Genomic DNA, 26292 nt, shown 5'->3' on the forward strand with positions numbered 1-26292 from the left:
GTAATGAGGGTAGGTGTGTCAGAGACAGTAAAGTTGGCACAGGATAAAGCAGGTTTCAGGGCTGTTGTATATAGGGTTGCTATAAGCTGCATGCAACGTGATGGCACATAACAACAATAACAACATACATGATGCCAAAACAATAAACAAATATGTCTTGTAGAATGTGCAATCAGAGTGCTCCTTGGAAGCAAAGATGATAAAGCTTCATCTTAATGTATTTCAGGCATGTTGCTAGGAGAGGCTATTCCTTGGAGAGAGAGATCGTATTTGGAAAGGAGGAGGGTCAGTGAAAGAGAGGAAGACCCTCAACGAAGTGGACTGACAGACACAGTGATTGGCACAATAGGCTCTAGTATAACAGGCCGTAAAAGGGTGGCACAGGATAGGGCAGGGTTCAGATCTGTTGTTCACAGGGTTGCTAAGAGTTGTACTCCACTTGATGGCACCTAATGACAACAACAACAACATTCATGGTGCTGCTGTAGGTATCACCAGCAACACATATGATGAAGCTATCTGCTTCTGTAAACATTGCAAATGCTCACACCAGAAAGTAATGGGCAAGTTCTACCTTATTCCACAGGACCACTGAGTTGGAACAGGCTCAGTGGCAATGGGCTTGGTAGGGTTTCTATGAGTAGTAGGAAGCTATTGTTGTTGTTGTTAAGTGCATCGAGTTGTAGATGACTCATAGCGACCCTATGAACGAAAGACCTGAACACTTGTATAACTTTCATCGTATCTCCACGTTCATAGGGTTTCCGGAGGCAAGTTATTTCGGAAGTGGATGCCACTCCTGCTTCCAAGCTTGTTTTAACCGGGGAGCTCCATCAAACACTGTTCACCATGTTGTTGTTGTTGTTATTATGTGCCGTCGATTCGTTTCCGACTCATAGCGACCCTATGCACAACAGCTCTAAACCCTGCTCTATCCTGCGCCAACCGCACCGCCTCTGACACACCCATCCCGATTACCCCAGTCACCGAATCAATCCATCTCATAGAGGGTCTTCCCCTCCTGCGTTGTCCCTCAACCCTCCCAAGCATGATGTCCCTCTCCAAGGACCCGTCCCTCCTGGCAACATGTCCGAAGTATGTCAGACGAAGCCCCAGAATCCTTGCCTCCAGGGAGTAGCTTGGTTTAATCCTCTCCAAGATAAATCTGTTTGTTTTCCTGGCAGTCCAGGGTACATTCAGTACCCTTCTCCAGCACCACAGCTCAAAAGCATCCACTCTCCTTCTGTCCTCCCTAGTCATTGTCCAACTCTCTGATGCATAACAAGCGATTGCAAATACCATGGCCTGTATCAGGCGCACCTTAGTCTCCAGAGAGACACTGTTGCTCCTGAGTACTTTAGAGAGGTCCCTAACAGTAGACTTTCCCATCGCGATGCATTTGACACATCAGTAAGCAGTAGGCTACCTATTTTAAAGAAATTACTAGTTATTTCAACCATCTTATAAAAAAGATATGTTGTAAAAAGAAGTGTTATTATTATACCCATTGTATAAGCCAGAAAACTGCAGCTCCAAGGATTTATGCAATTTGTTCATGCAAGATCAAAGGTCCAGGATGGGGAGCTCTGGTGGCCTAGTGGCAAGAAGCTGCACTGCAATACCAGAGGTACATGGTTCAAATCCACCAGATGCTCTGCTGGAGGAGGGGCAATCTCCTCCTGTACCAGTCAGATCTGATTTGATGGTACACACACAAAAAAAAAAATTAATACTTTTTTAAAAAAAAGAGGACCAGGATGTAGAGCATACAGATCCCACACAAGAGCCAGAAATCTTAACCCCTCTACACATACTAACTGCAACAATGGCCTGAAGCACAGCAGAGATTTTAAGGATGGTGCAGGTGTTCATTCTGTGGTACACACCATCACTATGAGCTCACTAGACTGTACCTAACACACCACAGTACTTCCTCCTTCATCACAATATACTCTGATACATCTGTTCCCTTGGTTGGGGCTCAGGGACAGACAGCCTATAGTACACAGATGTTCCCATTGAGGGAGCTTTGGTGACCTAGTGGTTAAGAAGCTGTGCTGCAATTCCATGATTTTGTGTCTCTGACAATCTGCTTGAGGGCCTGCTATGGGTCAGTTCTAACTCTATGGTACTCCACAAGGACATGGTCAAGCTGTAGCTGTGCTGCCAGAAGGACATTCCTGGCATTTTGGTCACCAGTTGCCATTATTTTGGAGTAATTCCTCAGCTCATGGAGAACATACACCCTGTATCTTTCTTTGAGTGATTTTCTTAAGTACTTCACTTTGCCTTTCTTTCTAGTCCATTTTTGTCTGGCTGTTTAGCTCAGCAATGTTGTTGTTAGGTACCACTGAGTTGAGTACACCTCAGAGTGACCCTATGAACAACAGATCTGAACCCTGCCCTGTCCTGTGCCATCCTCGCAATCTCTGACACACTTGAGGTCATTCTTGAAATCACAGTCAATTCATCTGGCTGTGTCAATCCATTTTCCCCTCTTTTCGTGACATTTAATCTTTCCAAACATGGTTTCCCACTCCAATGAATAGTTTCCTAGCAACATGCCCAAAGTTTGTGAGAGGAAGCTTTGCTATCTTGCCTTCACAGTGAACTCTGGGCGGTACTTTCTCCAAGACATCTGTTTGTTCCTTTGACCGCCCATTGAATACTTAATACTCTCTTGTTCAATACCACAACTCAAAGACACTCAACCTTCTTCTGTCATCATTGGGTTTTGTCCAGCTCTCAGATGCATAGAGTGTGCCTGATGCCACGGACTTTTCAATCACTTGCTATGCATCTGAGGGCTGCTAAAGTTTTTCTAATGTTTACTATCACAGAAAAAAAGCCAGTCTCCGAAAGTTTTGCAGGGCAACAAGCAATAAATGTTCAAGAGGATGTGAACTGGTGGGAACTCTCGCACACTGTTGGTGGGATTGTAAAATGGTGCAACCACTCTGGAACAGTTTGGCATTTCTTCAAAAAGTTGAACTTAGGAACTCCACATGACCCAGCTATTCCACTATTAGGAATATACCCCAAGGAAATGAGAACTGAGACACAAAAGGAGAGCTGTACAATATTCATTGCAGTGCTATTCACCATCGCAAGACCATGGAAGCAGCCCAAATGTCCAACTACCAACTAAATGGACTGAGAAATTGTGGTTCATGCACACAAAGGAATACTATGAAGCACTCAGGAACAACGATTTTGAAAAATACTACAAGAGTGTTGAATATACCATGGACTGCTAGGAGAGCAAACAGGTTTGTCCTGGAGAAGGTGAAGCCAGAATGCTCCTTGGAGTCAAGGATTCTGAAGCTTCGTCTGACATATTTTGGGCATGTTGCAAGGAGGAACTGGTTCTTGGAGAGGGACATCATGTTTAGCAGAGTGGAGGGGCGGCGAAGGAGAGGAAGACCTTCGATGAGATGGATCGATTCTGTGACTGGAGCAGTGGGAATAAGTGTGTTTGAGATGGCTAGGTTGGCACAGGATAGAAGAGCGTTTAGAGCTCTATAGGGTGGCTATAAGTCGCAAGCGACTCGATTGCACATAACAACAATAACACCTAACTTGGGAGAGACCGGAGAGCATTATGCTTACTGAACTAACTCAGTCTCTTAAGGACAAATATTGCATAAGTTCATTATTTTTAAATAGAAGATAGACACGTATGGGGACATAAAGAGGGGGAAAGGGTGAGAGCAGAGGGGTGAGGATGGGTCGGGGTGAAACCATAGGGTTATACGATTTATTGAGTGGAGGAAGGGGGTGAAGAAAATGGAAAGGATCCAGTGGGGACCTGAAAAGATTGGGTAATGACGGGCAAAGTCCAACGGTGATAATGCATGGGAATGATTGTATGAAACACAGTACGAATGAAGAATAGTGTGAGACACAATGTATTTTGTGAGTAAACCAATATAAAGTAAAATTTAAGAAAAACAAACAAAAAAAATTTTTAAAAAAGGCAGCCTTTACTGAAGACTGGTAATGAAACTCAGGACTCCCGTATGCAAGGTGAAAATCCCCACACTGAACTGCCAATGGCTTCTCAGTCACCAGGAAGTGTCCCAAAATAATTTTAAACGTCGTGGTAATTTAAAAGTCGTGGTAATGTCAAAGTAGGGCTGTTAACCAAAACCCCGTGATTAGAATACACCAGCTGCTCGCCGGGGTGAAATAGGTGCAGCCTTCTAGAGTAAAGAGCTACAGTCTCGGAATCATGATGAAAGGTCGCTATGAGAAGGAACCCACTGAAAGGCAGTGACAGTGGAGAGTGCACAGCCAACCCCTGCGCTTCCCAGGGAGTTTTGGGATCGGATCCAGCTTGTCAGCCTTCTAGGATCCGGAGGCACCCCCTGTCGTTCTGCGCGTTGACTTTTCTTCGGGGCATTGTAACACCCTGCATGTCTGCTATCTCTTAAGTGCCTCCGGGCTATGATCTTTGAAGCCAGCACTCTCCCAGCTTCCCAGCCCCGGGTATTCGAAGTTACCGCCGCTCTCCTCTGGGATCTGCCCGCCGGAAGTAGCGACCCGGAAGCAGCTCTGCTCGCACTGGGGCGGGGGAGGAAGATGGCGGCGCCCAGTAGCCGGTGAGGGGAGAGGACACGGGGCTTTAAGAGAGCGGTCAGACACGTGCGTTATGGCTGCAACTTCACACACTCTCTCTTCACGCCTCCTGACAGGTACTCAACTCCTCTGCGGTCGGCCTTGAGAAAAAGTCTCTTTTTTGCCACGTGTGAGGTCATAGTCCCGGCTGGCTACAACCTTGGGAGCCCTTGGGGAGGTCGGCTGGACACGCGACTGCGATAAATGTCTTTTCTAATAACCTGAGGGGAAGAGATCGTGGAACTGGGGTCCCGCATTGCTTGCGCGTCTCCGTTCATGGGACTTCTTTAGGTGTCCAGGGAGTAACGAAAAGGGGAGAGAGCAGGAGTGGCACCTGGGGCTTCGCACACCAGGGCTTGGCTTATCGGAGCTGCGGTTCCTAGCTCCGTATTTGTGATGAAAAGGGAAGGCATTTGTTCCCATATAGAAGCCTTGTTTGAATATGAGGGGTCTTGGTGATAACGATGAGGACGACCGCGGACAGCGGGTGTTGGGGCATGTCAGATTCTTGTTTGATCTAACCTTGCTGTATGTGCCGAACCTCTGACCTGTGACAATCATGTTGAAACCGGGATGGCCTTTGATTCATGACCCTTTGCAAGGCTAAATTCTTAGCTGTCAAAGCTTCTCAGATAGACCTACATTCCCGAGCACAAAGCCCTGCTTACCATTCTCTTCTAACTCTTCTTTCATCATGTTTGCTATTGCCACCCAGTGAAGTCTAACGCAGTGATAAAGTAGCACCATCCCACGCTGTTTCTAAGGCTGTCAGTCTTTACTGATATCTTTAACGTCGTGTCTCCTCGGAGCAGCTGGTGGGATCCAAACTGCTGACCTTTTGGTTAACACAAAACCATTGCATCTCCAAGGGGTCCTTTAGTCCGGCACTGGTGATCTAGTGCTAAGGAGCTGCGCCTTCAATCCAAGGGTACTCCCCGGGAATCCACCAGCTGTTCCCGAGGAGAAAGATGGGCAGTCCCCTCCTGTGCGATTTACTGCTTCTGAAAACCCTCTGGAAGGTTAGTTAGGGTAGGTTCAGGCTAGATAGCACATAACAGTGCTTGTTTAGAGAGCTCTGGTAGCCTGCTGGTAAGGAATTGTGCTGTCAACCCAAAGGCACATAGTACCACTCCTCCTGTTGCTTTTGATGATGTTGATGAGGAGCAGTCTCTTCTTGAGTGCTTTACAGTCTCTGAAAACCAGGTTTTGAATGGGTTGAACTCGGTGGCATTAAGATAGTCAGTGCTGACTTAGATAACTAAGAGTTCTGGGGGTGGGGTGGAATGCTGTTTATGTAAAAAGTGTGCACCTCCAGTGGTTCAAATAACCAGTGACTTGAATCCTCCAGTGATTCTTAGGAGAGAGATGACATCTCTCTCCACTCAAGTTAAGATTTACAGCCTTGAAACCAATGGAGGGTAGATGTAAGTAGACACCAACTACATAACAGTGAATTTGAGGGTTTTGGTTTTATTGTCTGCTACCAACTAGAATATAAACTTTATGAAGGTCATTGTCGATAGGTGCAGTAGGGTTGAGTAAGACTCATAGTATCCCTATGAACAATAGATCTGAACTCATGTCCAGTGCCATCGTCATCATCTCTGACACACCAGAGCCCATTGCTGTAGTCACAGTATCAATCCATCTCATTGAGGATCTTCCTCTCTTTGGCTGGTCCTCTACCTTTCCAAGCATAATATCCTTTTCCAGGCACTGGCCCTTCCTAACAACATGCTCAGAGTATGTGAGGTGAAACTTCATCATCTTTACCTATAAGGAACACTCTGGCTTCGCTTTCCCTAAGATGTATCTCTGTTCTTCTGGCAGTCCATGGGATATTCAGTACTATTCTCTAATACCATAACTCAAAGGCATTGGGTTTTTCTTCTGTCATCCTTATTCATTGTCCAACTCTAAAATGCATAGCCGGTGATTAGAAAGACCATGGCTTGAATCAGGCACACCTCAGTCTTTACATTTATGTCATTGTGCCCCATCTTTGAAGAGGTCCCTGAACAGACTTTCCCAATGTAATACATCTTTTGACTTATTTTCTGCTGGTACCAAAAGTGTTAATTGTGGATCTAATGAAGATGAACTTTTTGACAATTTTGTTATTTTCTCTATCTGTCATGATGCTGCTTGTCAGCCCAGTGGTGAGGATTTGTGTTTTCTTGATATTGAGAGGTAATCTATATTGAAGGCTATAGTCTTTGATCTTCTGCAGCAAGTGTTGTAAGTACTCCTCAGTTTCAGCAAGCAAGCAAGTTTCGGATGGACGTGGCTTGAATCAAGTACACTTTAGTTTTAAACTGACCTTTATTGCTCCTTAGCACCTTGGAGGGGTCCATGATAGCAGATTTGCTCAGTGCAATACATCTTTTGATTTCTTGACAGTTGGTATCCAGGTTGTTGATTATGGATCCAAGTAAGATGAAATTGTTGACAACTGTAGTCTTTTATTAGGTTATCATGGTATTGGCCATTAGCCCATTGGTGAGGGTTTCCATTTTTTTGATGTTGAGCTGTAATCCATATTGAAGGCTATAGTTAGTCTTTGATCTTCTGCAGCAAGTGTCTCCAGTCCACTTCACTTTCAGCAAGCAAGGTGGTTGTGTCATCTGTGTAACACAGGTTCTTGATGAGTCTTGCTCTGGTCTGGATGCCACTTTCGACTTCGTAAAATCCGTCTTCTCAAATGATTTGCTCATCATACAGATTGAATAGGTATGGATAGAGGATAGAGCCCTGACACACACATTTGTTTTCATTGTTCCCTTGTCTGTTCACACAGCAACTTCTTAATCTAGATATAGTTTCACATGAGCACAATAAATGTTCTGGGATTCCCTTTCTTCTCAGTGTTGTCCATTAATTTGTGAGTTTTCTGTATCCCGGGCGTTCATCCTTTCTTCTTGAATTATCATTTCAGAGAAGTGTGTATTTCACACAACAGCTTCTCTTCTTCCTTTCAGTTTTGTATTTTCAGTGTAACCTATAGAGCTGCTCTGAATTTCCTAGTTCCAGTAGGAGGCTGTGTATGATCTACGTGATAACTTGCTGTATCAAATCGAGTATAGTTTCTCTCTCTAAGGACTGGTTCCTCCTGAAAATATGTCCAAAGTAAGTGAGATACAATTTCACCATTCTTGCCTCGAAGGAGCACTTTGGTTGCACTTCCATTAAAACAGATTGATTTGTTGGTTGCATGTCCACGTAAGCACTTTGTTCTTTTGGCAATCCATGGTATATTCAAAAATCCGACCTTGGTTGTGCTGTTGTTGTTGTTGTTAGGTGATACTGAGTCGATAGTGACTCATAGCAGCATATCTGAACCTTGCTCTATCCTATACATCCTTGAAATCTCTGTCCTGCTCATGCTCTTTATTGTTGTCATTGTCAGTCTATCTTGTTGAGGTTCTTCCTCTCCTTGGCTGATCGAGTATAGTTTCTCTTTCTAAGGACTGATTCCTCCTGAAAATATGTCCAAAGTAAGTGAGATACAATTTCACCATTCTTGCCTTGAAGGAGCACTTTGGTTGCACTTCCATTAAAACAGATTGATTTGTTGGTTGCATGTCCATGTGAGCACTTTGTTCTTTTGGCAATCCATGGTATACTCAGTATTCTTCACAAGCACCACAGGTGATTCTTTTTTCCGTCTTCCTCGTTTTTTTGTCCAGTTTTCACATGCATACGTTGTTGCTGTTGTGTGCTGTCTAGCCAGAATCAACCCATAGCTGACCCTCCAGCAGGTTTTCAGAGGCATGAGTTACACAAGAAGAGGTTGCTCATCTTTTTCCTGCAGAGTGGCTAGAGGATTTGAACGGCTAACTTTAGTGTTGGCAGCACAATTCTTTATCATTAAACCACCAGAGCTTCCTAAATGCATGTTGTTGTTGTTGTTGTTGTTATGTGCCGGCGAGTCACTTGTGACTCATAGCGACCAAATGTACAACAGCCCTAAACTCTGCTATGTCCTATGCCAGTCGCACTGTCTCTGACACACCCACTCCAGTTACCCCAGTCACTGAATCAGTCCACCTCATAGAGGGCCTTCCTCTCCTGCGCTGTCCCTCCACCCTCCCAAGCATGATGTTCCTTACAACAAGTCCAAAGTATGTTAGACGGAGCGTAGGAAGCAATTTAAAATGGTGAAGCTTAGGTCAGGCACCTTAGTCTTTAAAGTGATTTTGTTACTTTTTAGAAATTTAGAGAGGTCCTTGACAGCAGATCAGTGAGCTACCTCTTTTCTCCTCTGCAGTTGAACTAGATTTTCCTTTGCCTAATATCATTCCATAAACATTGTTTTTTATTATATGAAAAGCAATCTCCTACTAGTTTTGTCAAAGGTAAGTAGTAGGAAATACTGAGATGTACTAGAAAAAATGGCATAATTTGATAGATTATTTGAAACATTTTTTTTATTTTTATTTTTTTTAATAATTTTAATGAACATTTACAGAGAATTTGGATTTCCATTCATTCATTGCTGCACTTCTCTCCCCGCCCCCCAGTTTGCTCCTTTCTTTCAAAAGTAAAAGAAAGACTCCGTCCCTGGTACACAATCCCCCCGCACCCTTCCCACCGCCCCAAGTACATTCCATTATGCAACCTTAATTGTGGACTCTTGTGATAACCATAATGCCCTATCATACATCGCTTTTAAATTATTCATTCCCTCATCTGTTTCAGTGCAGTAGACACAATTTATCCAGTTTTTCTCAGTCTTACCCCCACCCTGATATCAGTCCCATTTTACAGCAGTGGCACCATTCAATATTTGTCCTTTTGCGATTGAGATATTTCACTCAGCATAATGTCCTCCAGGCTCACCCATTTTGAATAATATTGAATGAGTTCCTTGTTTTTCAGTGCAGCATAGTATTCCAGAATATACCACAGCTTCTCTGCCCATTCGTTTGTTGATGGGCACCTGGGTTGTTTCCAACTCCTTGCTGTTGTGAACAGAGCTGCAGTAAACATGGGTGTGCATATATCTGCTTGGATCTCAGTTATGGTCTCTTCTGGGTATATTCCCAGTAGTGGTATTGCGGGGTCAAATGGTATCTCTATTTGCAACTTTTTGAGAAAGCGCCATACTGCTTTCCACAGTGGTTGCACCATTTTATACTCCCACCAACAGTGAATAAGGGTTCCAGTTTCTCCACAACCTCGCCAGCATTTGTTGCTTGCTGTTCTATTAAATTTTGCTATTCTGACTGGGGTGAGATGATATCTCATGGTTGTTTTGATTTGCATCTCTCTTAGAGCTAGGGATTTTGAACATTTCTTCATGTGCTTGTTGGCCATCTGAATGTCTTCTTTGGTGAAGAAACATTTTTTAAAATTTGGTAGAGTGAAGGCATGGCATTGCAATCAAGGGAACAACATAAACAGAAGTTAACAAAAGGAAATTGTAAGGTGGTTTTATTGAAGCATATATGACGTTGTGTGGTGTTTGTACATGTTTGGACACATATGTAATATGATACACACTTGTCTTTGGGAACAAAAAGATTGGCTTTATGGAACTAGATTTGGAGAGGAAGGAAAATTACTGATGATAGTAATTATTCTTACATGAGTATTACTGCTACTCTGATAGTTCAACTCTAAGGCTGTAAAGGATCTATTTCAGTTGGATTGGAAAGAAGTGGATAGATTTTTACCTACATTTCCAAGTTGACAAGACTTGATGGTTACTAGGAGATGCAGAAGGAGGAATTAAAAATGTAAAGTCTTAAATAGGTAGCTCTACTTAAAGGTTTTAGTTCTAGTCAGGAACAGAAATGAGAGTGGAAAATACAAGTCTTAACGATATAGTCTAACAGCATCATTCATAGTAGCTGAAAGATTATTGTTTGCATCAACCAAAAAATATGAGTAAATATACTTCCATACCATAGATGGAATTCCTTCTTTCCTGTAATACTTTTTTGTCAGGTCTTTTCTGATCTGTAAGATTCCAAAACAAATAATTTGACCTGGCCATAAAGAGAAATGAAGCCCTATGCATATTATAATGTGGTTGGACCTTTAAAACATGCTGAGTGAAAGCATTCACAAAAGGGCAAATGTGGTTCCACTTACATGAACTGTCTAGAAATATTTAGAACAGACAAGTGCTCAGACAGAGACTAATTCAGGGAGAATACCCTGGGCAAGAGCAAGGAGGAATCAGAGTCATTTCTTAGAGAATGTCGACTTTCTGTTGAAGGTGATGAAAAATTTAGAAACAGAGTTAACATGATGCACCTAATTAATGTTACTGAATTGCAGTAGTGAAAAATGTTGAAAAGTCAGCTGTTTTGTCACATATACATTTGTCACAATTAAGCATTTAAAGAAAAAGAAAAACCACCCGATACTGTATTGCTCACTTTGGCAGCGCATACACTAAAATTGGAACGATACAGAGAAGATCCTTACCTCCTGGGCAAGGACAACACACAAATCTGTGAAGTGGCCCATATTTTTAAAAGAAATTTTTAAAAAAAATGGATACTGAAACCCATTTATGAATTATTAGGAAAGCATATGACTCTCTAGAGATGGGTTAAAATTAGAAATTGCCCTATAATTACATTTCAAAGAGACAGAAGGGTCCAGAGCCATAAGGGCACAAGTTCCTTTAAGTGGCAGAGAGAGTTAGTGAAGTTACTGTCAGAGTATGAAGTCTTGAGGCTGCACCTAGGAGAACCAGAAAGATTTAGTGTCATGGAAGACAAGAGAGACGTTTCAAAATAGTCTGTAGTGTAATACAGTCGGAGGAGTGAACTGAAACCGGAGAATGAATAAAAGCTCAATTTTTTTATATAATAAAACCTAGCTTACTCCTAACTAAATTGATGGAATTACACTTTATTGAGAATTACTACTTCCTTCTGTTTTTCATTGTCTTATGCTACATGATAAAATATTAAATTGAAATGCACTTTTAAGCTTCCTCTTTTTCAATGGCAAAAATGATACTTTTTTTTCTGTAGTGACTTGCTTTATTTTTCCTTTTAAAAGATCTTATTTATAGTGTGATCATTTCATTGTTTAAATCAAAACATGATGATCCTGGTAGGCTGGTCTTCCATTTGATGAGACGCAGCCATCTCTTATAGATTTTATCACTTCTGTCTTGTTTTGTAGGTCGGGTAGGAAGATGTGCCTGGTACCTGGAAAGAAGAGCTGCACAGGAATCCCCTCACAAATTTATGAGGCTTTTCAGGAATGTCAATAAGCAGTGTATTACATTTCAGCACTTTAACTTCCTTAAGCGCATGGTATGTCTAGATGACCACTTTTACTCTGCCAATCTGTCTGCCTTTAATTACTCTCTGTGTGAGGGGATTTCGAAGTTCCTATTATAAAAAAAATTTTAAGAACTATTGGGAAAGAACTTTTATTAGTGTCCTCTTAGGTCTATTCAAAACTTTATCACTTATTTTTAGTAGTTATACTTGAAACCACAATAATTCTGGCATTGGAGGCTCCAAAGATGATAACTGAATTTATGGATTAGGGAAAAATTAAAAGCTTCTGCATTGTTTGAGCTAGGGTAAAGTTGGAAAAAACGGAACCATCAGGATGCAGCTTTGTAAATGATGAAGAATTCTGTGGATTTATGAATCGTGCAGAAGGCATTGCTTTAGCAGTATCCTTTATGATTGATTTTCTTGCATCAGCAATACATTTAAAAAGCCTAATTTTAACACAAGTATTTCTGAGTACACAGGAAACAATGGAGTTTTGTAATTTGTTTGGCATTTCTTAGGAGGCATAGATAATGCATCTCAGTCCTTGTGTGGACCCTTAATTTAGATTACCTCCTCTCATTGGGGGTGCCAATGAGGACACTTGGTATCTGTCTTCACAAAGAACTATTGTGGAGTAAGAGTGATGGTGCATAACTCATTAGGCAAGCGTGAAAGAACAGAAGTTCATGATCTAATGCACTGTTTAACATACTGCTCTTCTCTTTGTAACTTAAGTAATTTTTTTATAACAATTTTAAAATTTCTTGATATATGTAGTCTTTTAAAGTTGAAGGCCAAAATATGTCTGTTCTTTTTTCATGTAAATAGGACCCTGGATTATTTTTCCTTTATTAACGAGTTTGTAGTTAGCAAAAAAGGAATGCTGGTGGCCCAGCGGTTAAATGATGCTAACTGAAAAAGCCATGGTTTTAATTCACCATGAAAGAACGATATGGTAGTTGGCTTCCATAATGATGTACAGACTTTGAAATCCTGTGGGGTGGTTCTTCTCCACTCTGTGTGGTCATAATCAACTCCATGGTTTTTGAGGGTTAGTTGTTTTTTCTTTTATCTAAGACTCTTGCTATTTCAAACTTTTTTGATGTGTGAATAAGTTACTTGACTAGTTATCATGGTCGATCTTAACTGTTGACTATTATCTATACCAGTTAGTTTCTGAGCCTTGATTTACTCACCTGTAAGATACATAATATAATGATCTATCTTTTGAAATGGCTGTTGAGAAGATTAAGTGAGATGTGTGTGTGTGTGTGTGTGCAACGTGAATTATAAAGTGCTTTTGAAACTATAAAGTACCTCACTGATGTTTGTAAACCAAAACTCCTCATTATGAGTGTGACTCATAATGACCCTTCACCAGACTTCTGAGGTTATAACTTTTATGAGAGGAGACTATCTGTCTTTCTCCTGGGGAGCACCTGGTGGATTTGAGCCACTGACTGTTTACCCACTAACATTTACTGTGCAACAGTAAAGATTGTCTAACTATAAATACCTATGTTCTTTGATACTCTACTACTGTACTCCGAGTTTTTGATTACAGAAATCTTTCCCTGTATTTGGAGTATTAAATGTCCAGTTTATAGTGTTACGTTAGAAATTCTGGGGGAAATAAGTAAGCAACCAGTTTATTGTTCAAGGAACTTAAATTCTTTTTTTAATTGAGATTTTATTGTAAGTTTGTAAGGAAGTTGGGTTTCCATTCATTCATTGTTGCACAATTCTTATGATTTTGTAAAATACAGAATTAAGAAACCATTACTTCAAGATTATGCACATTCTTCCCATCTCTTCTTGTTATAGAAATTTTGATAAAAATACTACATACATATATGATAAATTTTAACATATATGTATGTTAAAATTAAGGAAAATCTTTCAAGTTCCATAAAAGTTGAACTGATAAAAAAAGGTGCTACTAGCCGAATATTTAAAGAGTGTTTTGAACCAAAGTTTTAGATTAATATTTGCTTTCTTATTTAGTATGTCACACAACTGAACAGAAGCCTCAACCAGCAAGTAAAGCCTAAGCCAGAACCAGTGACACATTTTCTTGAAAAAACGTCTTCAAATGAAGCCAAAGAAATATTTGAGATGAGATCTCTTTCACCGCCTAGCCTATCTTTGTCCAGAAAACCAAGTGGAAAGGAGTTGATAGAACTAGACTCTTCCTCAATAGTTGAAGGCTCAGTAGAAGTGGAAAAAGAGACAAAAGATGAAAGACAATGGAAAGAGATGAAGCTGCAGCTGGATGACTTGCCAGGAATTTTGGCTCGACTCTCCAAGATCAAACTCACAGGTACTTTCCTTCCTCTAGTATAGGTAGAGTCTTACTTGAACCTCATTTTTCATTAAATAGAAAGCTGACTTGAATTACTAACTTGAAAAGAATATATTGAACCTGACTGCAGGCCTACAATATTTTTCCATAATAAGTTTAATTTGGATTTGAAATTACAATTTTCTAAATTTGTTTATGCAGAAGGTAAATATTATTACACTAAAATTCGAGAGTCCTTTTTGTTTGTAAGTAAAGTAGAATGCTACTCTTACTTACATATCTTTTTTTTTTAAAATATATTTGTATTTCTGTTTTGACTTACTGTAGTTTGCAGATACAAATGGGATAGAGTTCTAGGTGTTTGAGTTTCTGAGAATTGGACAGACCGCACTATTGCTGCTGGTAAGCCAGTAAACCAGCAGTGACAACAGGGACTAAACTCAATGCATGTATTCCTGCTTTTAGGGCTCCTGGGTGATTTCAGAAAGTGGGAGTTGTTTAGAATGTTCTTTGAAAGAAGGTTTGGTAGCTTGGATTATTGTTGTTGTTAGATGGTGTCAATTATGACTCACAGCAACCCTCGAATAATGTGTTCAGCATACAGATTAAATCAGTATGTAGAGAGAATACAACCCTGGCGCACTCCCCTCCCAATTCTAAACATGCAGACCTCCCCTGCTCTGTTCGCACAACAGCCTCCTGGTCCAGGTATAGGTTTCACGTGAGCACAGTTAAGTGTTCTGGGATTCCCATTCTTCTCAATGTCAGCCACAACTTGTCATGATCCGCACAGTCAAATGCCTTTGCATAGACGTTCTTCTGATATTTTTTTACTTTCAACCAGGATCCATCTGACATCAGCAGTGGTATCCCTGGTGCCACAGCCTCTTCTAAAAACTGCTTGAACTTCTCGCAGTTTCCTATGTACGTAACTTGGGAATTATCCGCTAAATTATGTCATTTAGTTATCAGAACCACTCAATGAGTCATGCTGGGTAGTCTTATTAATAAGCTAAACTTACTCCATCTTATTCTGAGCTAACACTGTCTAGAAGGTATATTCTGGCCTATTCTGCATACTGAGGAAGAATCATCTTAAAGATGACAGTGTTGTGTGCCATCGACTCATACCTCCATAACTCCAGTGGGTTTTCAGAGGCAGTCAGTTGCATGGGAGGAGATTGCCTGTCTTTCTCCTGCAGAGCAGCTGGTGAATTCAAACCTTATTTCTTTGAGATTGCAGCACTATTTCTTACCACCAGACCACCAGTATTCCCTAGAATGATAGGAAGCAGGAATATAATGAGTGAATGATGAGATTAAGTTAAACGCTCTTTGAGTATAGAAAGTGAATAAATAGTACAGAGATGAGACAGAGAGGCTTTTGGGAGTAGAGAATTAGAAGAGACCGTGATAATGCTTTTTTAGTTGTTTGTTTTTATAGAGAATTGCATCTGAAAATCAGCAAGTTGAACTTCAAATCTTTTCCTAGGGATGATGTGTAGAACTGGGGAATTTGATGAAAGAGCTGAAGAATTAGTAAGACATACACAGTGTAATTCTAAAATGATGAGACTAATTCCTAGCAGAACATTTGAAAACAAGTCTTAGACATTTATAGTAGCTGGGCAAGGAGTCTTTTAGTTTCTGTTATCTTTTCTCAATATACAAGTGGTCTTTCTGAGTAGCACGATATTAGTTAAGAATGGCTATAGTCTGATAGGTTAGTCTGTTAACATGTTTGGCTATTAACCACAAAGTCATTGATTTGAACCTACCAGCCAGTGTGAATATATGAAGCAATCTCTTCCCATAAATATTTACAGCTTTGGAAATCTGTGGAGAGTCACTATGCAGTGCATTTGGGTTTTATTTTTTATTATAGATCAGAAGCCCTGGTGGTAAAGTGTTTGGTTTGGTTTTTTAAGATGAGTGGTACAAACAGTTGCATTTATTGTTAAATCAAAGATTGGACATTCAAGTCCACCCAGAGCCATGTGGATGAAAACAATTTACTTCTAATAAATCAGCCATTGAAGTTCCTATGAAGAAGAATTCTGTTTTGACCACATGAAGTTCCTGTGGTCAGGGCTGACTCAGTGCAAACTTGTGTTTTGTTTTTACTGTTTATAGATAATGGTTATACATGTAATTGTAGCCCTTGACTGAGACCTTTCACTTTGTAGTCATTAGATGTAACCTTAACCAATAGTGGAAGCTTTTTTGTTTGTATGCACCTATCACGTGATACTTGAATGTTGATTGTGGATCCACTAAAATTAAATCATCAACAACTTCAGTTTTTCTCCATCTGTCATGATATTGCCTATTGGTCCAGTTGTGAGGATGTTTGTTTTCTCTCTGTTGAGATAATAGCCATCTTCTTCAATGAGTGTTTCCAGTCTTCACTTTCTCCAAGCTAGGTTGTTTTTGTTTTTTTGTGCATAGTCAAGTCATCTGTATTAACAAAGGTTATTGATGAGACTTCCTCCAGTCTTGATGACATTATTTTTCATATAGTCCAGGTTCTCAAAGTATTTGCTCAGCATACAGATTAGATGTGGAGAAAAGATACAGCCCTGAGGGACACCTTCTCTGATTTTTAACCATGCGGTATTTCCTTGTTCTGTTTGGACAGCTGCTTCTTGGTCTAGGTAAAGGTTTTGCATAAGCACAATTTAGTATGTTCTGGGGTTTCATGTATACTATCTAGTTTGTTCATAATATTCTCTTATATTCCTTTTTCTCTCTTTTTGGCTAGTAGTAATGTCACCACATTATCTAGCTAAAGTATTATCAATTTTATTGATATTTTCAGTGAACCAACTTTCTGTTTCATTGTTTTTCATTTACTTGTTTGAATATTTATTATTTTCTTGTTGTTTGCAGCCTTGAATGTGGTTTACATTTTATTTTCTGGTTTCTCAAGGAATAGTTATTAAGTGTAAGATCTTTCTTACTTTTTAGTAGCTGTTTGCCACTGTGAATTTTTTTTCCTGAGCAGTGCCTGTGGCTATATCCCATAAGTTTTGATAGGCTTTATTTTTATTCATCTCTAAGTCTTTTCTATTTTCCTTATGATTTTTCCTTTGCTCTATTCCTTTCATAAAAGTTAATTTCAGAGTTTTTGTGAACCTTTTTTTTGTGCATTACTAGTTTCTGTCAGTTGTGGTTAAAGATTTTTTTTTAATTTAAAGGCTCTATCTAACATACCTTGGACATGTTGTAAGGAGGGACCGGTCCTTGGAGAGGGACATCATGCTTGGTGGATGGTGGAGGGACAGCGCAGGAGGGGAAGGCCCTCTATGAGGTGGATTGATTCAGTGACTGGGGCAATTGGGATGGGTGTATCTATTGGAGATGGTGCGATTGGCACAGGACAGAGCGGAGTTTAGGGCTGTTGTACATAGGGTCGCTATGAGTTGCAAGCGACTCGACAGCACGTAACAACAACAACAACAACATCTGTGATTTGAATGAAAGTTTACAGAGAAATTGGTTTTTTATTCATTCATTTATACAGATTCTTCCCCTCTCCCTCTTCAATTCCAATAATGCATGCCCTGTTCCAAGTTGTTAATTGCATTATATACATAATATCTAATCATTCATTCCTTTTAGATCAACCTTTCTTTCAGCTATTCCAATACCCTGTTTGTGTTTATTATCTGTTCTCCTGCTCTCCCCATCCTCCTCTACCAGTATTCATCCTATTTTTATAACAGTAGTATTAAACAATATTTATCTTTTTGTGACTGAATTATTCCACTCAGCATAATGTCTTTTAGACTCATCATGTTGTGTAGTGTTACATGATTCTTCATTGTTTTTCAGTGCTCCATAATAATTCCATTGTGTAAATGTATCATGATTTCTCTATCAATTCATTTGTTGATAGGCAGTTAAGCGGCTTACATCTCTTTGCTATTGGGAATCATTCTCCAGTGACTACGGATATACAAGCATCTGTTTTTGTCTTATCTGTTTTCTTTGGAGTATATTCAAAGTAGTGAGATAGCTGGGTCAAATGGTATTCCTGTTTTCGGTCTTCTGTGGAAGTACCAGACTGCCTTTCGTAGTGGTTGTACCATTTTCTCACCAGCAGTGCATGGGGGTTCCAGCGTTTATTGTTTGTGCACTGGAGAAGACTATATGTATATTATTCTGGGATTGCACAGTATGCTCTCCATGTGTCTGTTAAATCCTATTGGTTTATAGTATTATGCCCTTTATTTTTTAAACGTATCTTTTCCAATAAGAATGTATTAATTGAAAGTGATGTATTAAAAGCTCCAAATATTGTTGTAGAAATTTTACATCCTTTGTTTTTTTTAATTGATCTTTTTCAATAAGAATGTATTAATTGAAACTGATATATTAAAGCCTTCAAATATTGTTGTAGAACTTTGTAAGGCAAAAAGTGCTAAAGGAGAAAACTACAGACATTATTTAATAATAAAAGAGCCAATGTGTCCAGGTGATATAACAGTTAAAAAAATTTTATATATATATATATACACACACACGCACATTTAACACTACAGTCCAAAATATATGAAGCAAACACAGAATTGAAGACTGAGAAGGAAATGTCTCACAGCAATAGATATTTGGAGACTTTAATATACCACTTTCGGTTACATAGAAAATAAAGACAAATGATCAGTAAGTAAAAGAATACTGTAAAACAACTAGATCTAACATATAGGCATTCATCCACAGCTGTGCTTCTACACACACCTTAGGCAGATTTCCTTGAACCCCAAAGGGGAAAAAACAGTCAAATAAACAAACAGAACTCCACACTATCCCAGTCATTGCAAATTGAATAGATATGGAGACTGCTTTTACCAACTTAGCCAGACTTGCAACTAATACTGATCTTAAGTATGACATTCATAGATTTTTAGCTTTCCTCATGTGCTAGTTTGCATGGCTTTTTGTGTTCTCTACTGAGGGAAACACTCTTCCTGGCTTTTGTCTTCTCTAATCCTTAAGTGTGTGTTTGAAGGCTTTAGTTTTGTTCTTCAGCTCTGAGTGGCTTCAGGCAGAATTTTCTTGTAGTAGTTACTATTTTCCTGCTGGGTGTTAGTTCTGAGATAGGACAGATGAGTGCTTTATACCTCTCCTTCAGGTTGGGAATGCAGTCAGCTACTGAGATGCAGACTTGGTGAAGTGTGAACATGTGTTAATCAAAGCTTTGTGACCATTTTGATGTTGCTGTTTTTCTTGAGTCAGCTTTCAGTTAGTTGCTCTAAACCTTTAACTGTTTTCCAGAGTTCTGACAAAGTTGGTTCTGCAGTTTTCCGCTTAATTTCTGTGTTTCTGTAGGGAGATAGGATAACAGAGCTGCTTCAGAACTATCTTGCTACAATCAGGCTCCCTTAGATCATTCTTGGTTCTCTACTCTTCTTTCTCCCTTTGATCTTTAATATTCAACTGTGACTGAATCTGTGGTGCAGCCTATAAGATTGACTTTCTCAGCCCAAATCTGAAACTATCTTCTTAGTTCAAATCTTCACAAGTGTTTGGTTATTTTAGCAGTTTAATAACTATTCTTTTTGCCTTCATCTTGCTGTTACTCATTCTAGGGCTTCCAGACTAGATGTAATATTATGTTACATCTATCCTGCCTCAAGTCTGCCTATCTTGAAAATAACAATTTAATGTGGAATGATAAAACTCTTCTTTAGATTTATATTTTTTACCCCCTTGTCATAACCTTGCCATTAAGACTAGTCTTTCTGTGCCACCATACACATACCTGCGCTTATCCATGGAAGATGTACTTAATTCTTGTATTGAGTCAGTCTTTCCAAGGCTTTCCATTAAGCTTGCTCTTGTCAACTCTTAGCCCCAAACTCCCTTCTCAAAATTAAAACTGTGGCTTTGAGGTCAAGCAGAACTTAAATTCAAATCTTGGTTTTTCACATTTATTGTAAAACTTTAGGTATGTTTCTTAACCTGGTGAATACCTTTTTAATCTGTATGTGAACAGATTATCTGGGAGTCTGGGCTCTATGAGGAGAAATGTGGCATTAGGATTGGAGGAAGACTCATCAACAATCTGCATTGTGCAGATGACACAACCTTGCTTGCTGAAACTGAGGAAGACTTGAAGTGCTAGCTGCAGAAGGTCAAGGACTGCAGCTTTCAATATGGATTGAAGCTCAATATCAATATCAGTATCACTGGGCTGATTGGCAGCATTGTGATAGATGGTGAAGAGATTGAGAGTGTTAATAGCTTTAGTTTGCTTGGCTCCACAAACAACTCTTGGCACCAGCAGCCAGGAAATGAAAAGATATATTACATTGGGAAAGTCTGCTGTCAGAGACCTCTCCAAAGTACTGAAGAGCAATGATGTCATTCTAGAGACCAAGGTGCACATGATACAGGCCATGGTCTTTTCAGTCACTTGCTATGCGTCAGAGAGCTGGACAATGTCTAGGGATGATAGAGGGAGAATTAATGCCTTTGAGGGTGATGTTGGAGAAGAGTATTGAATATACCATGGACTGCTAAGAGAATGAACAGGTTTGTCCTGGGGAGGGTTAAATTGGGTTGCTCCTTGGAGGCTGAAGCTTCGTCTGACCTACTTTGGACATGTTGCAAGGGGGAACTGGTCCTTGGAGAGGGCCATCATGCTTGGGAGGGTGGAGGGACAGTGCAGATTGGTGTGTCAGAGACATTAAGATTGGCATAGGATAGAGCAGGGTGTAGGCCTGTTGTACAGGCTACTCGACAGCACATAACAACAACATAACAGAGTTATAATAGCAGATCTTCTAAGAATTAAGTTATAAAATGTATTTAATTACTCTTCAGCATGCCTGGCACAGGATATGCCGCCCAGTACTAGTTTCCAAATAATTATAGGTTGAAATTACACTGGATTGGCTTTTTAATTTATGTTATATTTACTTACTGTTTGTTGCACCAAAGACTTTTCCTTTCTCTTGTCGGGTACAGTCTAAAGAGCAGAAAATGGGACATAGGAGCACAGGGCTGTGCATCCCTCTGAAAAGGAGTGAAAAATAGCACAGCCCCTCACTACCCCAGAGCAGAAAGCATAAAGAGCTCATAGCCTAGTCCCACAGTGTCTCTGAAGCCTCACCCATAGCAAGAAGTTCCTTTATTGTTAACTCAGATTTTTACTTACAGTTGTGGTACTAATAATGGGGTTTATTAGGGAAATAATTTGGAGAATAGAGGAGACAAAGAATAATCCAGGTTTAGTCCAGCAGTCCCAAGCCAGATTAAGAGCAGAAGACAATTTCTTAATTAGTAACAGTCCTGGTTTCAGTTCAGTAGTCAAGTCTAAATCATCCAGCAAGGTTTGCCTCAGAGCAGTTATAAGCCAGTTTTTCTTTCTAGCATCTGACAAGAACAGCAGAAACCTTTTAAATGTGGTATTTTTCTCAGTTCTCTGGTTACACCTTGCCACAGTCTCTCCATCAACATTATCAGGGTCTCACTCTCAACAGGAACTTGTTCCAGTCTTCCTCAAGTTTTGCTGATCAGTGTGGGAAGCACTGTCTCTCTCTTATCCTATGCCTACAGCTGTTGATGATTTGCATGAACATGTGTCTGCAGTTACAGTAGCTGAAGACTAGAAGGTGCTAAGGTAATGGCTAAAATAAGCCAACTTTAAGCTAACATCACAGGTTCTATGATGGTTAAAGTTGGGTGTTATCTTGATTGCCTATGAGTCTCTGGTTTGATAGTTATGATGTAGTCATTCCGTTGATAAGATCTGATATAATCACTTCTTTGATGGTGCCAAATAAAATATGAATAGCTCCATGATCTGCTGTGAGTGTCTTATCAGTTGTAAGGAGTTTCCTCAGTAGTCTGGCCTACCTAAAGTATATATGGAAAGATAGCTGGCAAAACTCTATTGCCTGTTCTGGAGCCTGCATCTAGCTCATCACTATCTGACCTCTATCTAGTTCTTTAGACTTGAGCCAGTGGACTACCATACTGTCTGCTGATAGTGGATTCATCAGACATGGATACCAGCAGCCCACCATCTGACCTGCCTGTCTTGGATTCATCAGCCACAATTTTGTGAGTCAGGAGATCCCTCACTTGGGACTTACCAGCATCTGCAAGACAATCTCAAGAATAGATCTGATGGATTGAACACTAATGACCAAAGACCGTATATATGGTGAGTTATCATAAATGAGGAAAGCAAAAGGTCATTACAAAGACGGGGAAGAAAGAAAAAGCCAAACTGGCTGTCAGAACAGACTCTGAAACTTGTTCTAGGATGTTGTAAAACTCAAGTCAAAGGAAGAAATACAGGCGGTAAGAGAGGTGAACAAGACTTCAAAGGACAATTTGAGAATTAAAACAAACTATTATAATGAAAAGTACAAAATTCTGGAGTTAGAAAACCAAAAATAAATTAATTACATGTTTGGCATTTCTCAAGCTAAAAGAACTAAAGAAAAAATTTAAGCCTCAAGTTAAATACTGAAAGATTCATTGGTCAAGATAATGAATGTTGTTGTTATGTGCCATCAAGTTGACCTCAACTCATAGCAACCCTATTAACAAGCAGATCTAAGCCCAGCTCTATTCTGTGCCATCTTCACTGTCTTTAACACACTCAAGCCCATTGTCGCAGTCACTGTGTGTGTCTTTCCTTTTATGAAATTTCCTCTCTTACAGTGACCCTCTATCCTTCTAAACATGATATCCTTCTCTAAAACTGGCCCCTTCTGACCAAATGCCTGAAAGTATATGAGAGGAATTTTTACCACCATCCTTGCCTCTGCAAAGTACTTTGGTTGCACTTCAGCCAAGACATACTTGTTTGCTCTTTTGACAGTCTGTGGGATACTTCATTGCTCTTCTCTAACACCACAACTCAAAGGCATAGATTCTTCTGCCATCCTTAGTCATTGTCTAACTTTCAGACACTTAGCAAGCACTTACGCAGCATCAAAAGAAAATGGAATGTAGTCACTGTACTGAAAAGAATCACTTGAAGCTTAACTATTTTGAGAGGTCGTGTATAAATAAGAACCAATAGTACAAAAGGAAAAAAAGCTCAGATGGTTCTGAGGACATTGGCAAACTTTTTTTTTCTTAAGGCTCGAAGAATTAATAGTATAACAATTGAGGTGTTTCAAGAAGTAGATGCAACCCTGGAGGTATCTGACCAGCCAGCTGGAAGAGATCCATTTTTGTGCCTGTTCTCTCATAAAAAGAAATGATAATCCAACAGAATGTGGAATTACTAAACAATATAATAGCACAAGCAAATAAAATTTGCTTAAGATAAATAAAAAACAGCTGGAGGAGTACATTAACAAGGAACTGCCAGAATTTCTAGCTGGATTCAGAAAAGGCCATCAAATGAGGATTATCATTACTGACATGAGATTGATTTGGACTGAAACCGAAGAATACCAGAAAGATGTTTACTTATATTTTACTGACTTTACAGAGGTGTTCAGTTGTGTGGATCATAATAAATTACAATTAATGAGAAGAAGGGGAATTCTCAAACACTTAATTGTACTTTGACCAAGAAGCAAGTGAACTGACAAGGAGATACTACATGATCTTAAATCAGGAAAAACATGTGTCGGGCTCTGTATTTCCTCAATATTTTCCTGAGCAGATAATTAGAAAAACTAACTGTACTATCTATATGACGAAAAATGAGTCATTAAGATAAGTTGTTGTTGCTGGGTGCTTTTGAGTCAAGTCCAACTCATAGCAACCCTGTGAACAACAAATCTGAACCCAGTCCTATCCTGTGCCAGCCTTGCAGTCTCTGATGCATGAGAGGCCATTGCTACAGTCACTGTGTCCGTCCACCTGGTTGAAGGTCTTCCTTTCCTTTGCCTTCTCCTCACCTTTCCAAACATGATGGCTTTTTCCAAGGAGTAGCATTTCCAAGCAACATGCCCCAAGTATGCATGACAAAGCTTTGCTATTCTTTCCTCCAAGGAGCACTCTGGCTGCACCTTCTGTTTATTCTTTTGGCACATCGTGGCATATTCAGTATTCTTCTCCAGCATCACAGTGCAAAAGCATCAGTTCTTCTTTTTTCATCCTTATTCATTGTTGAGCTCTCAGCAGCATAGCAAATGATTGAAAATGCCATGGTCTGAACCAAGAGCACCTTAGTCCTCAAACTAACCTCATTGTTCCTCAGTAATTTGGAAAAGTCTTTGACTGCAGACTTTCATAGTGGAATACATCTTATCTCCTAACTGCTGGTACCAAATATATTGATTGTGAATCCAAGTAAGATGAAGTTGTTGACAGTTTCAATCTTTTCTCTTTTATGATGTCTCCTATAGATCCAGTGCTGAGAAATTTTTTTCTTGATATTGAGATGCAATTCCTATTAAAGGCTACTGTGTTTAATCTTATACATTGTTTCAAGTCCTCTTTACTCTCAGCAATGTAGTATCACCTGCATAATGAAGGTAACTGATGAGTCTTCCTCTAATCCTCATGCCACATTCTTCTTTAAAGTACAACTTCTTGAATAATTTGCTCAGCATATAGATATAGTGCAGAGATACAACCCTGATAGACACCTTTCTTTTTTTTCTTTTTAAATTTTTATTTTATTTCATTATTTTTTGTGTGTACCGTCAAATCAGATCTGACTAATAACAGGAGGAGATTGTTCCTCTTTCTCCAGCAGAGCATCTGGTGGATTCGAACCATGTACCTCTGAAATTGCAGTGCAGCTTCTTGCCACTAGGCCACCAGAGCTCGCCGATACACACCTTTCTTAATATTAAACCACAACATGTTCCTTTGCTCTATTTGTACAATATTGAAGTATCGTTTGCTATTAATTATTGGACAGTATCACTTGCAAGCAAAATACTAAAGATCTTTATAAAACAGCTAGAACAGTACATAGATAACTGCCAGAAGTTCAAGCTGGAAGAGGCCATTCCACAAAAGATACCATTGCTGAGGTCAGATGGATCCTAGCTGAAAGAATACCAGAAGAATGTATGTTTGTGCTTTACTTAACATGCAAAGGCATTTGACTGTGTGGATCATAACAAATAATGACTAACATTGAGAAAAATGAAAATCCCAAAACACTTAATTATGCTTTTGGGAAACTATCAGGATAAGAGGAAGATTAATACGCAGATGACACAATTTTGTTTGCAGAAAATAAAGACAACTTGAAACATTTATTGATGAAACTCAGACAGAATTACAACACAACATGAATGCAAATGTAGAAAACAGTAGTTTTCCTTATTAAAAGACTTTGCATTTTTCCTCAGTGTTTTGACAATTTGTAGTTTCTTATTTATTTGCCTATTTTATCCTTAGTCATTCCTAACTGATGTTTTAGAACTTTCTGTATATAAAGAAATTTGGCATTTCATTCATTATATGTATTACTTACTTTTCATATTTTATCCTTTTTTACCTTATTTATATTTTGTTATTTCATTTTTCTTCACAGAGACTAATTTTTATTTATATTGAAATTTATCAGTCTTTTAAAATTTATCACTTCTAGATAACATATCATGTTTAGAAAGATTTTTATAGACAACATTCTTGTATTATCTCCTGGTACTTTCATGTTACTGTTATATCGGAAGTACATTTCAGTGTAAAGAGTAGAGATGATTTAAAAACCAATATGGTAACATTGTTGAATAAGTAGCCTTTGTTTTTGTTTTTCTAAATAAAGTTTTATTAGAACATAGCATTGCCCATTTGTTCTAAGGCTGATCTTGTGCTATAATGGCAGAATTGAGTAGTTGTAACACAAGCCATATAATCTTGAGAGCTTAAAATACTTGCTATCTGATCATTTTCAGAAAAGATTTACCAGCCCCTGGTATACAGTGTAGAGTGGTTAGAGACAAGAATGGTGGCTGGAAACAAAATGTGTATGAATTATTTAATAGAAATACCAACTTGCTTTGTGAATGTTCACAACAACTAGGGTTGACAGAAGAATCGATGCCTTTGAGTTGTGGTCCTATAGAAGAGTATTGAATATCCCGTAGGCTGTCAAGAGAGCAAACAGGTCTTTCCTGGAGAGAATGAAATCAGGTTGCTCCTTGGAGGCAAGGATTTTTTTAACTTCGTCTGACATACTTT

At 39.4% G+C, this 26292-nt stretch overlaps 1 protein-coding gene across 1 annotated transcript in view; it reads left to right on the top strand.

The window, feature by feature from the left end:
* Positions 1 to 4651: 4651 nt before the first annotated feature.
* Positions 4652 to 26292, top strand: part of LOC102859956 (protoheme IX farnesyltransferase, mitochondrial-like) — a 147518-nt gene continuing 125877 nt past the window's right edge. Inside the window, exons 1-3 of the mRNA XM_006901553.1 lie at positions 4652 to 4694; positions 11764 to 11897; positions 13875 to 14190. Of these exons, the coding sequence (XP_006901615.1) occupies positions 4652 to 4694; positions 11764 to 11897; positions 13875 to 14190 (493 nt within the window). The remainder of the gene's footprint in view (positions 4695 to 11763; positions 11898 to 13874; positions 14191 to 26292) is intronic.

This window comes from Elephantulus edwardii, unplaced genomic scaffold (genome assembly GCF_000299155.1).
Source record: "Elephantulus edwardii isolate Elephantulus edwardi_28Jun2011 unplaced genomic scaffold, EleEdw1.0 scaffold00330, whole genome shotgun sequence".
NCBI lineage: Eukaryota > Metazoa > Chordata > Mammalia > Macroscelidea > Macroscelididae > Elephantulus > Elephantulus edwardii.